This window comes from Meles meles, chromosome 11, assembly GCF_922984935.1.
Source record: "Meles meles chromosome 11, mMelMel3.1 paternal haplotype, whole genome shotgun sequence".
NCBI classification, from domain to species: Eukaryota; Metazoa; Chordata; class Mammalia; order Carnivora; family Mustelidae; genus Meles; species Meles meles.
The window spans coordinates 44152796-44171311 of record NC_060076.1 but is presented as its reverse complement, the minus strand read 5'-3'; the positions used below and the strand labels follow the sequence as shown (position 1 = coordinate 44171311).

At 36.4% G+C, this 18516-nt stretch overlaps 1 protein-coding gene across 1 annotated transcript in view; it reads right to left on the bottom strand.

Moving 5' to 3' along the window:
- CAAP1 (caspase activity and apoptosis inhibitor 1) overlaps positions 1–17364 on the bottom strand; it is a 51693-nt gene extending 34329 nt beyond the window's left edge. Inside the window, exons 1-4 of the mRNA XM_046022809.1 lie at positions 16888–17364; positions 11893–12093; positions 10640–10724; positions 9091–9166 (exon numbers count right to left, since the gene is read on the bottom strand). Of these exons, the coding sequence (XP_045878765.1) occupies positions 9091–9166; positions 10640–10724; positions 11893–12093; positions 16888–17193 (668 nt within the window). The 5' untranslated portion in view covers positions 17194–17364. The remainder of the gene's footprint in view (positions 1–9090; positions 9167–10639; positions 10725–11892; positions 12094–16887) is intronic.
- Positions 17365–18516: the final 1152 nt, after the last annotated feature.

Genomic DNA, 18516 nt, shown 5'->3' with positions numbered 1-18516 from the left:
CGGGGAGGATACACAAGAAATTGGTTTACTGTGGTTGCCTATAGGAAAGAAGAATGAGGAATAGGAGAAAGATTTATTTTCATTAAATACGTTAAAATTTTGGGGTGCCTCGGAGTCTCAGTGGGTTAAAGTCTCTGCCTTCAGCTCGGGTCGTGATCCCAGAGTCCTGGGATCGAGCCCCACGTCGGGCTCTCTGCTCAGCAGGGAGCCTGCTTCCCTCTCCCTCTCTCTCTGCCTGCCTCTCTGTCTACTTGTGATCTCTCTCTGTCAAATAAATAAATAAAATCTTAAAAAAAAAAAGTTAAAAATTTTTGTACTATGTGCATGCATTTACTATTCAAATAAATAAGCTCTTAAATAACAGACACTAGCTACATGGTTATGTGGGAAAATGTCCTTATTTTCTGGAAATTCAAACACATATTTAAAATTAAGATACCTATAATTCAGTTTATAATACTCTAAGAAAAAAGATGAAGCAAAAATGGAAAAATGAAAATTGCTATAATTGTTAAGATCCAGCCAATAGTGAGTGTCATTACACTATTCTAATTTTCTATACCCTTGTCATTTTTCATAATAAAAGTAAAAGTGAAATTCCTTTTTACCTAACATAATACAGTGAAATTCCTTTTACCTAACTCAGACAAGTAATGTCTTTACCTGACATTAAGTTCTTATTAAAGTTCTTGTTAACATAGGAAAACACCTTTAAAAGTCACATATAATTCAAGCATTTTAGGTTAACATAAAACAGAAATGTGACCTTCCTTTACCAATCTTTGGATCCAATGCCACAGCCTTACCTTTATTATGAATCCACGGAAAACAGTTCAATTTCATCCTACTCACATAAACCATTTCTACTTTTGGCTCATTTAAAATGCACACGTCTCAGTTCAAAAAAAAAAAAAAATTACCCTTTATACAACGTTCCCCAAACTTTTATTGTTACCCCACAGCTAAATGACAACTTTTTAATAATACCACTGAGTTTTTCAAAACAATCAACTTAATCAACTACTCTTTTCACATTTATATTTCATCTGTTTATATATTTAACTAAAGTATGCAACTACAAAAACTCTTGGTAAGCAAACACTTCAAATGGTGGGACAAGTTCACATGTGTATTAGAGACACTTATTATCAGCTTAGCATACTGTAAACATCGGTGAATTTTTTCCTTTTTTTTAAAGACTTTATTTATTTTTATTTATTCATTTATTTGACAGAGAGAGCGCAAGCGGGGGAGGGAGAGGAATAAACAGACTCAGCGTTGGGTATAGAGCTTGAAGTGGGGGGTCAATCCCAAGACCCTGAAATTATGACCTGAGCCAAATTAAGAGTCCAACACTCAACTGCCTGAGCCACTCGGGAGCCCCGTGAATTTATTTTTCAAATGAACTAGAAAGGGCAATTAATATAATGAGAATCCGTTAAGTGACTAAGAAAAACTTAACTTTTTAAAAACAGTGATAATAGCAGAAAAAAGGAAAAATACCTGCTAACATCGAAACCAGTCTTCGAGCAGCAGGATGAGGCAGTAAATTGACCAACAGAAAAATGACAATAGATACAATTTAAAAATTAGGGAAACTAACACAGCTGCTGATCTCTGGCTTTTTATTAAACTAACATATACAGCATCAAAATTCTATCATGTATCACTGCCAAGGTTCAGCAACAGAAGAATGGTCATACAGTACAGTTCTAGCTGTTGTTCTTAGTGAGACAACTGATGAAGCCAGAGAAATAGTTCAGTATTTTCAAGAATAAACATCTGAATGCAAAGTAGTCATTTACCCACCTACAGCTAAGCAATATGCTCTTCTTTCATTCTATCTTTACTACAGCACCTAACCCCTATCGTGACTATAAAGAGCAGTAAACAGGAAGCTACTCCTATTCTGAAGGGTGGAAGAGCTTGTAGACTATTTTAAAAATATAATTATTACAATGTACTAAAACCTAGTACACTGTAAACAGTAACCAGTACATTGTAAGTAGTAACTAGTAGTAGATGACACCAACTTCTCTTTTCAACTACTTGTATTTAATACCTAGGTATTGCATCGTGAACAAAAATACTCACATTTGAAATTCATAAAACAGATGATTAAATGGAAATTTTTTTAAAAATCCTGCCAAAGAATTATACACTTTGCAAAAATAATTTCCTGTAAATTTTATTCACTAATTAAATATTCTAGTGAATATAAAATGGTTCCATTTATATCTGTTACCTAAAATCTCTCAAGTGTATTTAGGAATCTCTCATTTTAAAAAAAAAAGTTATCATCTAAAACTGGAATCCAGTAAGAGCTACTTTAGAACATGCCTATTATCTGCTAAGAAAATAGCAATGACCACGAACAGTATTTCCATAACACTCATATAGAAACTACTTTGCAGTATACCTTAAGAATGTGGATTTTTAAATTTACCTTCTAGAACTGTAATATTATCTCAACAATGCTTATTATCTATAGGGAAACACAGTTTCACTTCCACCAAATTCTCCCTCAATATCACTTGTTAAAAGCACATTAATTTTAAATTCATGAAGATATTTATTAGAGGAATTCTAAAATACTGCTAAGATCTCCCTGAAGTATTTGTATTTTTATTCTTTATAATAAAGCCCCAATTCGGATTATTTTATTGCACTATTCAAGATTTAAATATTATTATAAACATATTCTTTAGAGCATAACCATCTTACATAGGCTGAGCTAATACCTAGTCTCATTTTTAGTGCTTTTTTAGCTGTAATACTTCATTTCCAGCACATTTCCAAATGGAGACAGCGCTCTAATTCAGGCCCCTATACTGACTTATTTACTTAAAATTGCTGTCCTTGTTAAGCAATTGTCATCATCTGTAACATTGGCAAATCTTGTCACAATACCTAACAGTTTTAAAACACTGCAAAATCATAGATGCTGAGGTTTTTAGGCTATCTGTAACATAATATAAATTGTTCATTTGCTTACCTAAGGTGAACTAAAGTGATAATCCCATCTGCACCCTTTTGAAAATGAAGGTATTTAGAAACTATGCATGTTTTATCTTTACAGTTCCTAATCTCATTCATATAAAATTTGTTATGTTAACTACTCATTAATTTCAAGTTTTAAAAGTAGCACACTGTCAAAATTTCTTATAACTAATGCTTCTGCTTTCTTGTTATTTTTGGTAGTTAAATTTCTGTTGTCTATAATCTAGTCTGTGGTATTTTGTTATGGCAGCCCCTTAACACATAAAGTCTTCTGCAAATAGGGAGTTTTACTTTTTCCTTCTAATCTGTGTGACTTTTCTTTTTCATGCTTTGTTAAACCTGTTGATATTTCCACTACCTTGCTAAGTAGGAGTGATGAGAGAAGGTATTTTTGCTTGGTCCTATTTTAGAAAGAAACCATGTTAAGATTTTCATATTTAAGAATGCTATTTGTATGCATTTTTTTAAAAACTTCATTTATTTATTTATTTATCAAAGAGAGGAAGAGAGAGAGAGTACAAGCAGGCAGTGTGGCAGGAAGAGGCAGAGAGAGAAGCAGACTCCCCCGATGATACCAGGATCCCCGGATCATGACCTGTGCCAAAGACAGTGGCTTAACCAAATGAGCCACCCAGGCGCCTCTTGTGTGCATTTCTTTTTAGGTTTATTTTATTGTTCTTTTTTTCTAACTTCTTGAACTGAACACTCAGTTCACTTATTTTAATTATTTACAGATTAGTAATATATACCTAAGGCTAAAATTTTCCTCTGAGTATTATGTTAGCTGTATCCCATAGAGCTGGTTCATTTTTTTATGTTAGTTTTTAGACAGTTTATAATTCCTCTTTAACCTCAAAGCTATTGAGTTTTAGAATACGTAGACAGTGAGGTTCCATAGCCTTTTTGTTCATTTTACTTTACTGCTCTAAAATCAGGACAACAGTTCTTTAAGAACTTTATTAAACATTTTATGACCAAACTTACTATTTTTGTGGATATTCCACAGGAGGTAAGTTCTGTTTTCAGAATACAGAATATGGTCTACACCAATCAGTTCATTTAGGTCTTCAATATCTTTACTTACTTTTCATCTAGATAATTTATCATGAGATAGATGAGAGAGATAAAATTAAGTTCCTACAGGACACCTGGGTGGCTCAGTTTGTTAAGCTGCTGCCTTCGGCTCAGGTCATGACCCTAGGGTGCTGAAATCGAGTCCCACATCTGGCTCCTGGCTCAGCAGAGAGCTTGCTTTTCCCTCCCACTCTGTCTGCTGCTCTCCCTGCTTGTACTCTCCCTCTCTGTTAAATGAATAAATAAAACCTTAAAAAAAAAAAAAGTTCCTACTATTCACACACTTCTTGTTTCACATGATTCCCATAGTTTTTGCCTTATAAAAGCGATACAGAGGAAATACACAAATATACGGCACATGTAAGGCATATATTCCTGTTAGATCATCTTTGTGGATGTCACAGTATTATAAATTGCCTTTAACTATCTTGCATAAATCTTTCTGCCTTGAATTCAACCTTCACTAATATTAGGCTTATTATACCTTGCTTGCAAGTATTTCTTATTGATTTTTTTTTTGGTTACTGACTACTTAAGACAAATAATACCCAAAATTAAAAAAAAAAAAATTTCACACAAATACATCTTTTTTTTTAATGGTTTCTGGGTTTTTAGTCTTATTTAAGAACTTCACCAACTACCACAATAGATTACACAATTAAAGCACGCTTCCTATTTTTTTAGATGATTTTTTTTGTTTTTTAGTAAAATGTTACGGTTTTCTTCCTAAGTTTCCTGTTAAAGGTATTTGAAAGCCTATCTTATTTTTATAACTACTATTAACAATTTTTTTTTAGTTCCCAGTCACTGGGCTGAAGAATGCTGGTAAAGCATTACTTCTCTGTGTCTGAGAGGATGTTTCCACACGATATTAGCATTTGAATTGAACCAGGTAAAGCATTTAGCCCTGGGTGGGGCTACAGCTAATCCCTTGAGGGCTGGAATAAAAAAGGCAAAAGAGCAGGGTACCTGGGTGCCTCATTCGATTAAGGAGCCAATTCTTGGTTTTGGCTAGGTCCTGATCTTCAGGGTCCTGGGATCTAGCCCCACATTGGACTCTGTGCTCAGTGCAGAGCCTGTTTGTCCCTCCCGTTCTGGTTACTCCCTGCGCTCCCTCTCTCAAGTTAAAAAAAAAAAAAAAAAAAAAAAAATCTTAAAAAAAGAAGGAAGGCAAAAGGGCAAATTAAACTCTCTCTACTTGAGTTCAGAAATCCATCTGCCCTGGAACAGGGGCGCTCCGGGTTTCTGACCTTTTGAAGTTAGACTAGGACTTACACCACATTCGCTGGCCTTCAGAGTAGACCTTGTTTTGCCACTGGCTTTCCTGGCTCTCTAGCTTACAGACGAAAGATGAACAGATCATGGGACTTCTTGTCATCCATAAGCACATGACCCAATTCCTATAACAAATCTCTTTTATATATCTACAATATCCTACTACTTCTGTCTCTCTGGAAAACCCTAATACATTCCCTTTATAAATCTTTCTCCTATAAGAGAGAATAGCTGTTGGTTTTCTTATGCTTATAAAGTGCTCCATCTTATCAAATTCTAGTCTTTTTTTTTTTTTAAACCCAGAATCTCTCAGCTATTCTAGGTCTATAATCTTAAAAACTGGAAAGAGAAACATGTTCACTTCTTCTTTTCCAAAATTAATCACATCAAAGTTAATTCCTCTCCATCACCCATCTTTCTTTTGGTCTAACTATATTTGTTAGCACCTCTATGAAAATGTTTAAAATAAATGGCCATAACACGCTTCCTATCTAGTCCCTCATTTCAATTCACTAAGTGGATAGTTAAGTTTGGTCAAATGTCCTCACCTTATCTGAGTGGTTTTCTCCAGTACCTTTTTCTCTTTTTTAAGATTTTATTTATTTATTTGACAGAGAGAGACAGAGAGAGGTAACACAAGCAGGGGGAATGGGAGAGGGAGAAACAGGTTTCCCACCAAGAAGGGAGCCCAAGTGGGCTTCCACCCCAGGGCGTGGGGGGAAGGTGGAGGGAGGCACATACCACGACCTGAGGGGAAGGCAGCCACTTAAGGACTGAGATTTAAGGTACCCCTCCGGTACCTTTTTTACCTATAGCTTATATTAGAAATGACTGCTGAATATTAACAAAGGCCTTTTTAGTATCTACTTATCTGAAAATATAATTTATCTTCTTTAATTTGCCAATATGAATTACGCTAATAGACTTTCTAATTAAATTTCCTGTAAATTCCTGGAATAAATTCCACTTGGTCAGTGGTGTAACTACTCACATGATACACTGTTGAATTCTACATGCTAATATGTACTTATATAATTTTCACATCTACATTCACAAGTGAGAATGTCTATAATCCCCCATTTGCTTTTTTGTCACTGTTTATGAGATTTGGGGTATTAAACCTATGTGGAAGTCATAAAGTAAATTGAAGACCTTTTCATCCTTTCCTACGGCCCAGAATAATTTAAATAACAAAGGTGTAATGTGTTTGAAAGTAACAACAGCTGGTATTAAGGAATATTTTATTAGCTGTAAATACATTACATGCATTGACTCACATTAAGTAACAATTCAGTTGTGAATCCACCCTGTCTTGGTACTTTTTTTTTTTTTTTAAGATTTTATTTATTTGACAGAGAGAGATCACAAGTAGATAGAGAGGCAGGCAGAGAGAGAGAGACAGAAGCAGGCTCCCTGCTGAGCAGAGAGCCCGATGCGGGACTCGATCCCAGGACCCTGAGATCATGACCTGAGCCGAAGGCAGTGGCTTAACCCACTGAGCCACCCAGGCGCCCTTGGTCCTTATTTCAATAGCAGATCTCTAACCACCTTTCCAATTCTTCTATGTTAATCTCCAAGTTTTCTACTTTTGCAGAAAGTCAATTTGGTTTATTTGCATTTTGAAAAAACAACAACAATAGCAAAAAACATCCATCTGTTAGTTTCAAGTTTGCTTATACAATGCTGCATGTGGATTCACACCAGTCTATGATTTTGTGATAATACCTCCTTTCTTCCCAATCTCAGTTCTAATTGTTCTCCACTTACCTCCTAATCAGACCCAAAAGGACTTTCTCTATGATCTGGACTTTACACAGACCAAGTTTATGGACTTACTCATTTCTCTTTCTTTAGTTTTAATGTTTACATTCATTGTTTCATTTTTCTTTCTTCTGGTTTCCTTGTTATTTTTTAAATTCCTTTAAAATGTGCACTAAGGGGGCGCCTGGGTGGCTCAGTGGGTTGAAGCCTCTGCCTTCGGCTCAGGTCGTGGTCTTGGGGTCCTGGGATCGAGTCCCGCATGGGGCTCTCTGCTCAGCGGGGAGCCTGCTTCCCTCTCTCTCTGCCTGCCTCTCTGCCTATTTGTGATCTCTCTCTGTCAAATAAATAAAAAATCTTTTAAAAATTAAAAAGAAAAAAAAAACATAAAATGTACACTAAGTTTCTGGGCTAGTCAGTAAGTTTATTATTTCTTATAGCAAAACCTTCCCTTTAAACACAGCTTTGTGATGCTAACAATCAACTGAAACACATGAACTCTAACTGAATCCTGGATCAGAATCAGTTTGTTAATTAAAATAAACACACTCTAATTTTTTTTTTTTTTTTTTTTTAGTAATTGGGGAAATTTTGTATGGGCAATAATATTAGGTGACATTACTGAACTACTGTTTATTTTCTTAAAGGTGATGTTGTACTACCACTATGCAGTAGACTGTCATTTTTAGGAAATGCATACTGAACTGTTTTATTAAATGTTATGACCTCTGCATTTTTAAATGATTTATGGGCTAAACTATATCTCCTCCCTAAAAAATTCATAGGCTGAACCCAACCACATTATCTCAGAATACCACTATTTTGGAGATAGGACCTTTAAAGAGGTAATTAAGTTAAAATGAAGCCATTATGGTAGACTTTGGCATCTGACTGGTATCCTTATAAAAAGAGATTAGATTACAGGAAGAGACATCAGGGGCACACACACATAAAGGCAGCTAAGAAGGCAGCAACAAGGGGCACCTGGGTGGCTCAGTTGGTTAAGTGTCCAACTCTTGGTTTCAGTTCAGGTCATGATCTCAGGTCATGATCTCAGGTCCGTCGACTGAGCCCCACATCCTTCACGTCAGCTCTCTGGTCAGTGGGGAGTCTGCCTGAGGATCCTCTAGCTCTGCCCTCAGCCCCCCAGCCCCCGCCCCCTCAAAAAAATAAAACTTAAAAAAAGCAACAGCAACAAGGTAGCCATCTGCAAGTCAAGAAGAGGGGCCTCAGAGGAAACCAAACTTGCCAGTACCTTGATTTTGAACTTCCAGCCTCCAGAACCATGAGAAAATCAATTTCTGTAAGTCAACCAGTCCATGGTATTTTGCTATCTAGCAACCCTAGAATGCTAATGCAAAAGCTCTGGGAGAAAAATGATAAATACAAAGAGAGAAAGCAAAATAGCAAAAGCTTAATGTTGCTTATTTCATTCTATGATTCTTTCAATTTCTACGTAAATTTAAAACTTTCCAAAATAAAAGGTTTATATTAGCATCCCAAAACTCTGGGCATTTTTTTATCATCACAATAGTCAAATTTTATGTACCTATATAAAATGAACCACCTTACTATCTCATTTGTGAAATGAGACAATTATCAATCTGACATTAACAGATACTAGAAGAACTTCAAGTGTTCTAAACCACTAACATAATACCTGGTAGAGTAAGTACTTAATAAATAATGAGTATCACTAGTAGTAAATTCAAATTCCAAGTGGGAGATGTGATTCTGCTTCAGGCTGGCATCACTCTTGTCATACATGTATGAGTAGTAGTTTAAGAAAATCACCTTAATCCTGAAAGCAATTAACTGTATTCTCATATATCCCAAAAGGACCAATCATTACAAGTAAACAAATCAATTCTGTTAAATCATTTCATATAAGTACAACACAGAAAACAATACATTCTTGGGGTAAGAAATCATGGAAGGAACAACAAAGAAATTCTGAAATGGAAATGAAAGTTTTTAACTTACTGACTGACTAAATCAGATCCCATCTTAGCGCCATCATCTGCTTCCTCTTCCATATCAGAGTCCATACCATTGTCACCTTATAAATAAAATAAACCATTGAAAGCAGGCTAATAAAATGTCAGAACAATTTAATAACTACACAAATTGCCATCTATAAAACTGATGCAGATTCAAGAACTTAATAGTTGTTGAAAGATGACATTTTTAATTGCTTATATTTAAAATGAATTCTTTCAGGGTGCATGGGTGGGTCAGTCCTTAAGTGTCTGCCTTCAGCTCAGGTTATGGCTCCAGGGTCCTGGAATCAAGCCCCACATTAGGCTCCCTACTCAATTGTTTCTCCCCTCTTCCACTCCCCCTGCTTGTGTTCCCTCATTTGCTGTGTCTCTTTCTGTGAAATAAATAAAATCTTAAAAAAAAAAAAAAAGGTTCTTTCAATGCCTAATAAGGTATTTCTCACTGCCTTCCGTTATCTCTGTCATAAATATATACATACACACACACACACACACACACACACACAAAACGTGTGTATATATGTACTTACAGGCTACAACCAAATGTGTATAATTATTAGCAAAGTTATAAATTCCATTAAACCATTTTATTTTTTTAAAAGATTTTAAGTAATTTCTACACCCATGTGGAGCTCAAATTCACAGCTCTGAGATCAAGAGTCATGCTCTACCAAGTGAACCAGCCAAGCGCGCACATTAAAACATTTTGCATTTAAAAAAGATCTCTCTGGAAATCTAAAGTCTCCATTTTTTTTGCTTCTTCTCTTGTAATGCTAATGCTATAATCCTTGTACAGTTCCAAAAGAAAAAAAAAGTCTGAAAATCTAAAATTCTGGGGTGCCTCAGTGGCTCAGACAGTTAAGTGTCTGCCTTTGGCTCAGGTCATGATCTCCAGGTCCTGGGATCAAGTCCCACATCAGGCTCCTGGCTCAGCAGGGAGTATGCTTCTCCCTCTCCCTCCACCACTCCCCCTGCTCTTGCTTTCTCTCTCTCTCTTATCAAATGAATAAAAAAACATAATTTAAAAAAAGAAAATCTAAAATTCTATAGGTAGTAGCATCACAAAGAAGAGTTATACTTTAGGCAGAGATAAATGCAGGCAAATTGCAAAAATTCTTCCAACTCTGCAGCCAGGTCTTATTAGAGCAAAAGCAGTACGCAATGGGCAATTACAAGCAATAGTGATGTAAAGCAGAAAACAGAAAATTATTTTTAGAAAAGCCATCTCGATAATTAATGCTTTTTTACAGCATTTTGGGTAAAATTTTTTATTTCATTTTTATTGTATACAAACTTATGCTCTTACCTTTGATTATATTGAGAAAATGAAATACACATCAAAAAGTCTATTCTTGAAATGTTATTCTGCTAAGTAAGCTTTATTTCAAAGCACAAAGAGAAGTAAAATTACTCAATGACTACCCAGTAATGAAATTAAACTAATAATCAAGTAAAAGAAAGAGTAACTTAGGACTTATGCTAGATATATGTTAAATAATAAGTTACCAGAGTTTAGAAATACATATTCTTACCCTCGAGAATCTTCAAGATTTTTTTTTCAGATAGGAGCTCTAACTGTTCTTGGCAGAGTTTTTTAATTTCTTCTATTGAACAGTTCTAAAGAAAATGACATTAAAAAAATACACTTATGTAATATAGTGCCAAAGTAAACTAGAAAACAGCAATCCTAAAAAAAGTCTGGTTAGCAAACTTAAAAATAAGACAAATTAAAAGCCACATAAATCTTTACATGAGATAATATCTGAAAAACTGTGAATAACATGTAATTGTTGTAATTTATAGACATTTGATGAGAATAAAGTATCATATTTATTATGAAAGAATTAAAGAGATGAGGTGCCCAGATATTCTTAACAGCAGCCTATTTGTTAGGTAATTCTTCTAAAGATTTAAATACTCAAGTGCTGGCTTTATACATCTTAGATCTTCCACACCCTATTTCCATTAGAATACCATAAATAAATAAATGAAAACATTTGTGAATTTAGTGAAATGTAAGCTTCTATCAACCAATACTGTGTATTGTTACATAGCAGAATATTAGTTCTTAAGACACCATAGTCATTATATCTCTAATTTTGTTATTAAAATGTCCTGCATTGGGACGCCTGGGTGGCTCAGTTGGTTAAGCGGCTGCCTTCAGTCAGGTCATGATCCCAGCGTCCTGGGATAGAGTCCCATATCGTGCTCCTTGCTCAGCAGGGAGTCTGCTTTCCCTCTGCCTCTGTCTGCCTGTGCTCGCTCGCTCTCTCTCTCCCTCTCTCTCTCCGACAAATAAATAAATAAAATCTTTAAAAAAAAAAAAAAAGTCCTGCATTTAATAGAATTATTTCTAAAAGGCTAATAAGTTCCTTACCTAAACACAGTATACTGCTCCATTTTTTCTTGGCAAACGTAAATACACAAGGGCTTTTATACTTCTCCAAGATCCCATTTTTTAATTTTTTGAAGTAGCTTGAGCTGAAAACATCCAATTATGATTTACATGAAGTAAAATGATTACTATAAAAAAGATGTTTGTAGGGGGGTCTGGGTGGCTCAGTGGGTTAAAGCTCAGGTCATGATCCCACGGTCCTGGGATTGAGCCCTGCATCGGCTCTCTGCTCAGCAGGGAGCCTACTTCCCCCTACTCTCTCTGCCTGCCTCTCTGACTGCTTGTGATCTCTGTCTGTCAAATAAATAAATAAATAAACATTTAAAAAATAAAAGGTATTTGTTTATTTCTATATATGTGTATAATCCAATAATATATGTAATGAAGTACCTTTAACACATCAGGAAGCATCTTCTGTAACTTTTTCTCGCCTATGATACAGAAACACTGCTGAAGCATTTCTTTTTTGTCTGATATATAGAAACTAACTGGCTTTAATGACACAGTCAAGTCCAGTCCACCCTCTTCAAGGTCACTGTGCTCTGCCAAGAATAATTCTTTTTCCAAAGTTGGCAAAAGGTATTTGGTATCCTAAAATTAAAAGAGACAAAGAACCATTAAATAAAGGAGTGTGTATATGATGTCATACATTTACATTTAGTAACTACTACATTAAACATTTCCAAATTCTTTGTTTGCATAAATAAAGCCAGTAAAAAGTGTATTTAATTGTTCAGTATTTTTTTATCTTACTGTCCCTACTACAATTAATCCGATCAACTGATACAAAGTGAAGAGATTATCTCAGGACATGCAAGTGAAAATATACTAAATATTAAAAAAAAAAAAGGAAATATACTCAGTATTGAGTGACTGCCTACAATTTTAGACTTCTGAACAATTAGGGTATTCCTCTAGCATGTCACTCAACCCAAAACTTTATGTATGCACTGTTTGCTTCTGAAATTCATAAAAATAAATAGGATGGCAGCAAAAATGCTGAAAACCACAATTATGAAATATTACTGCTTACCAGGAGCTACACAAATTGTTAGAACTGCTTTGTAATTTAATCATATTCAAAGTAGCCAAGTCATTTAAGACATTCCTGTCAATCTGACCTCCCATCTCCCAAATATATCCAGTCTCTCTAAATCTACTGCTATAATCCTGGTCCAAAGTGCCATCATCTTTTGCCTAGATTACCTCAACAGCTACTTAACTGGATGTCTTGCATCTAATCTGAGGTCTCTCCAATCTGTTTTGCATACTTTTCCTAGAATAGATTCTGTAAAATATACATATACCCATCCTCTTTATTTATAACTTCTCGATGACTCTGCACTGATCTTAGCGTAATAAAGTCTATCTGAGCCAACATGTTCATTGTTTGTGCTATAAACACAACAACCTTCTTTGAATTACTCAAATATAACCTGTTCTTCCTTCACCTCATTCAGGCAGGGCTTTTGTATGCATCACTCTGCCTAAGACAGCCTTTCCTCCCCACATCCCCCTAATACTATACTCCTAAAATTAACAAATTCAGATATCAATTCAAAAGTCATCTCTTTAAGAAAATCTTCCCTGACTATATAGTTCAAGTAGGTTTCTTTATTATATTTCTAATAGAATTGTTTTAAAAGTGGCTTTAAAACACACCAATTTTAAAGAATACTATGACAATTAGGCTGAAAAAGTAAAGGTTAGATCTCATTTTAATGGTTCACAAAGTAAGTAGTGAGGATATAGAGAAGTGGACATCTCACACACCGCTAGTAGGAATAGAAAGCTGTACAGCTGCTTTGAAAAAAGCTTGACAGTTCCTTAGAAAGTTGTATGACCCAGGAATTCCATTCCTAGATATGCATCCAAGAGAAATGTAACCACACACCTGTACAAAAACCTGTACACAAATATTCATAGCTAAAAGATGGTAACAATCCAAATGTCCATCAAGTGACAAATGGAAAAAACAATTGTGGTATAGCCATACACTGAAACATTATTCCATTCATATAAAATGTCCTGAGCAGAGAAATCCATAAATCTATATAGACAGGAAGTAGTGACTGCCAAAGGAGTGAGTATTGCGGATGATAACTGAAAGGTAAACACTGGGTTTCTTTTGGGAGTGATGGAAATAATGTTTATTATTTAATAATATTATTAAATATTAATATATTAAATATAATATTAATATATTAAATAATATTAAATAATTGTTGAACAACTCCATTAATATGCTCAAAACCAGTGAACTGTGTATTTGAAATAGGTGAATTGTATGGTATATGAATTACAACTCTACAAAGCTGTTACCAAAAACAGCCATCAATAATAAGATATTAATAATAATATATACCAGATGTAATGGCACTCTCAGCATTCTGAGATGATGGGGAGCCGGGTGGCTCAGTGCGTTAAGCTTCTGCGTTCGGCTCAGGTCATGATCTCAGGGTCCTGGGATCGAACCCCATATCGGGCTCTCTGCTTAGTGGGGAGCCTGCTTTCCCCCTCTCTGCCTGCCTCTCTGCCTACTTGTGATCTCTCTGTCAAATAAGTAAATTAAGTCTTTAAAAAAAAAGAATTTTGAGTTGTTATCTATATGCCTAATAGAACGATGTCTTTTTTTCTTCACAAATTAGAACTAGGGTTTAGTTCTGCATGGAAATACTAGTATTATTAATTAATTTTTAAAAATTTAAAAACCCTACTCAGTGGATATCCACTGAGCGATAAACTCCAATAGTCCAGTTCTAATAAATCTTTAGGAAAAAGATGAAAACTATTCTGGAACACATCCCCAAAATGCAAAACTTTCCAAATCAATCCATAATCTTGATACCAAAACCAGACAGGATAACTACAAAAATAAAAACTGTAAGCTGATTTAATTTAGGAACACAGACACAAATTAAGAATACTGAATTCCAGCTGAGTACAGTAACCAAACCAATAAACCAAACAGGGTCTATCCCAAGACTGCAAAACAGTTCAACACGAGTTAATTTACTAAGTTATTAAAAATTACATTTTCAGATTAGAGGAGGAAAATTATGTGATCATCTCAACAGAATGCCATAAAAGCATCCAATAAAACTCTACAACCCTCAGTGAACTAGGAATTGAAGAAAATGTCCTTAACTTGATCAAAAGAATCTTTCATGATCTTTGACATATGTACTTTTGGATGGAACATTTTTTAGAAGCGTTCCCAACTAAAAAAACAAATGAGAAAAAAATGCCTATCACTGCCTCTGTTCAACACTACACTAAAAGTCTTCACTAATGTAAAAGTATAAAAAACAAGAAGTATTAGCACTGAAAAAAAGAGACAAAATCCCCTGTTTGTACAAATTTCTTTTTTTTTTTTTTAAAGATTTTATTTATTCATTTGACACAGAGAGATCACAAGTAGGCAGAGAGGCAGGCAGAGAGAGTGAGAGGGAAGCAGGCTCCCTGCTGAGCAGAGAGCCCGATGCGGGACTCGATCCCAGGACCCTGAGATCATGACCTGAGCCGAAGTCAGTGGCTTAAACCACTGAGCCACCCAGGCGCCCTGTTTGTACAAATTTTAAACTAGTAATTAATAGTGTGGCTAAATACAAGAAAATACATAAAAATAAATGGTTTTCTAAAAAATAAATAAATAAATGGTTTTCTGTGCTTCCACAGCTCCCAATTTAAAGGTGTAATCTTTAAAAATATTAGAAGAAGGGCGCCTGAGTGGCTCAGTGGGTTAAGCCGCTGCCTTCGGCTCAGGTCATGATCTCAGGGTCCTGGGATCGAGTCCCACATCGGGCTCTCTGCTCAGCAGGGAGCCTGCTTCCCTCTCTCTCTCTCTGCCTGCTTCTCTGCTACTTGTGATCTCTCTCTGTCAAATAAATAAATAAAATCTTTAAAAAAAAAAAAGTATAGAAGAAAACAAAAACTAGTTTTAGGATAGGCTGAGAGTATGGAAAGATCTTTCTAATCATACAAAATCCAGAAGGCAAAGGATAATATTATTAATCTTGACCACAGAGAAATAAAAAACTTCAGTACACCATAGACAAAGTTACAGTAACATTTGCAATATACCTTACACAGAGAGTAAGAACCCAGACCTTATATATTCAGAACTTACTAGTAAAAAGCTCAAAATAACCAAAAAGAAAAATAGCCATAGAATATATTTATGCAACTTACATGCGGAGGAATCAAATGGCAAATAAAAACATTAAAATGTTCAATCTCACTATTAATCAGAAATATATAAATCAAAACAAATGAAATATTAATTTCACCCATTAAGCAGACAAATTTTTCAAAAATGGATATAGTAAGTATTTGCAGAAATTGGTATTCTTTTGTAATGTTTAGACTATACATCAGTAAAATCTGTTTTGGAAAGTATTTGGTGGTACCTACCAAATCTTTTTAAATGCATAAACTTTGACCCAGCAATTTCACTTCTAAGATTCTATCCTAAAGTATTTGTTGCCAATGTATACGTACAAGGGTTCATTTTCACATTATCTCTGTAACAGCAAGAAAACTAAAAATCTAAATATTCACCAATAAAGATAAAATGGAATATACTGCAGTCACTAAAAAATAAGACAATTATCTAATTCAATGGGGGTAATATCACAATAAAGCTTATATGTAAGACCTTAAATACACAAACTTAACAAGAGTTAATGAAGAAGCTGCCTAGCAAATAAAGGGGAGGCTAAACAGAGACTCTCATGCTTTCCCTTTTATTTGTGTTGTATAACTTTTATGTATTCACGCTTTCGTTTTATAATATAAGCAAACAGCTTTTTTTTTTTTTTTAAACGGTGGTATTCTGGTAGATCGACGGAGTGTAAAAACGGTGGTATTCTGGTAGATCGACGGATGGCTTTTATATCAGATATGGTTTCAAAATGTTACTAGCAAACTGTGACTAACTAACAGTTTACTAGGTGTTACTAACAAACTGTGACTGTGGGTAAACTTTATTAATCTCTCTGAACCTCAATTTTCTCATCCTGTAAGGCGGAGTTAATCATAATCTACCAAAAGGTGAAGATAAAGAAAGAAGTAAACGGTGGCTCTCAAGGGCACTAAAGGCTAGTTCCCGACCCATACTTTCCAGGTCGACTGCTACTGGAGTGGAAGGGGCCCAAAGCTAGATGAGCTAGATGATCAGCAAACCCAGAAAGTTTAAGTTAAAGGCGTGGGAGTTTGTGGTTCACCTGTACTTAGGAACATGAACCTCAAGGAGGGGTGGAACCCTGGGATCGTAGCGCTAAGTGAGCTACAGTAAGAGCCCACCCGTCACCAAATTCCGCTCCCCGCCCGTCTTCCTCGGAGAACGTAGCTGCTCCGACAGCCCCAAGAAGGGCGCGCACGCACCTGCTGCAAGGACCCGGAGACGCTGGAGGATGAGTCAGTGCTCCTCCGCTTCCGGCGCTCGCTGCGCTCCACGCTGCTCCCGCCCCAGCAGCTGCCTCCACTCCCACCACCAGTGCCACTTCCACTGAAGCTGGTGTTCCCACAGCAGGTGACGCTCCCGCAGCCGCTGGTACTCCCACAGCCGCTGGTGCTTCCACTGCCGCTACTGGCTAGGGCGGGCACCAAGTCCGGCGCTGGGAGCGCCGCGGCCGCCTCCTGACCGCTTCGTTTGCGCCGCTTCTCCCGGGAAGACTTCTTCCCCGTCATGATCCCCCTGTTGCAACCATCGGGCGAAAGCCCGCAGTCTCTGAAGCTACTTAAACCCCGCTGTGGCGGAGACTACGGGCGGCGAGCACTGGCGTCGCAGCTTGTGCGTCACTTCCGGCCTCGTCGCAGAGGCCGGGAGGGGTTCCTGGAGGGCGTGCCTGGCAGCAAGTGCGCTTCCTAGCGTGAAGTGGAGGTTGGTTTGAGTTTGCTGGAGGGCTAACAGGTTGTCTTGAGTGTTACGGTTTCTGTGTCTTTCTGCAAAGGACGGAACGTGGAGCTTTACCGTAGCACTTTGGCTTATTGATACCTCTTTTCAGATTTTGTCCAATACACATACACAGTAAGGTATAGTGTAGTTTTTGTTTTATCTTCCAGTGTTTATTCGTGACACTAAAATACTGTAACAATAAGAAGAACTGGAGGAAAATCTCATTAACATCATCACCGGGGCACATTTTTGAAGTGTATTTTAGGGAATTACACAGAAGTAGGATTTTGTGCTTCCTTGTTTTTCCCCATTAACACTAGTTTTTAGGCATGTTTCCATTTCACTTCTAAAGGCATTTGGGTCTAGTATTTTACCATATTCGTTCTCAATTTATTTAATACTTGAATGCTGGCATTAGGCTGTTGCCACTCTGTTACATTTCACAATAATGCAGCTATGAACAGCGTTAAAAAAAATTACAGGGGCACCTGGGTGGCTCAGTGGGTTAAGCCGCTGGCTTCGGCTCAGGTCATGATCTCGGGGTCCTGGGATCGAGTCCCACATCGGGCTCTCTGCTCAGCAGGGGGCCTGCTTCCCTCTCTCTGTATGCCTGCCTCTCTGCCTGCTTGTGATCTCTGTCAAGTAAATAAAATCTTAAAAAAAAAATTACATTCTTTTCCTTATGGCATTTTGTCTCCCCAAAACAAATTTATGAGCTCTTTCTTTTTCTTTTTTCCTAAGATTTCATTTATTTCTTTGAGAGAGTGAGTGAGCAAGCACACGAGCAGGGGCAGAGTAAGAGGGAGAAGCTTCCTGACACAGGGGTTCATATTAGGACCCTGGGATCATGGCCTGAGCCAGAGGCAGATGCTTAACTGAGTCATCCAGGTGCCCTGCACATTATTTTTCTCGTCCTAGTTAACCAGATTTCTTTGAAGAAAGATGAAGCTAATATAAAACGTCACCCGTACACTGAAACCTTAAAAATTTTTTCTAGTATATGATAATAGAGTTTTAACTTGTTTTATTTTAATTCAAGTATAATTAATGTACAGTGTCATATTAGTTTCAGCTGTATAATGTAATGATTCATCAATCTCCACATCTCCTACCTA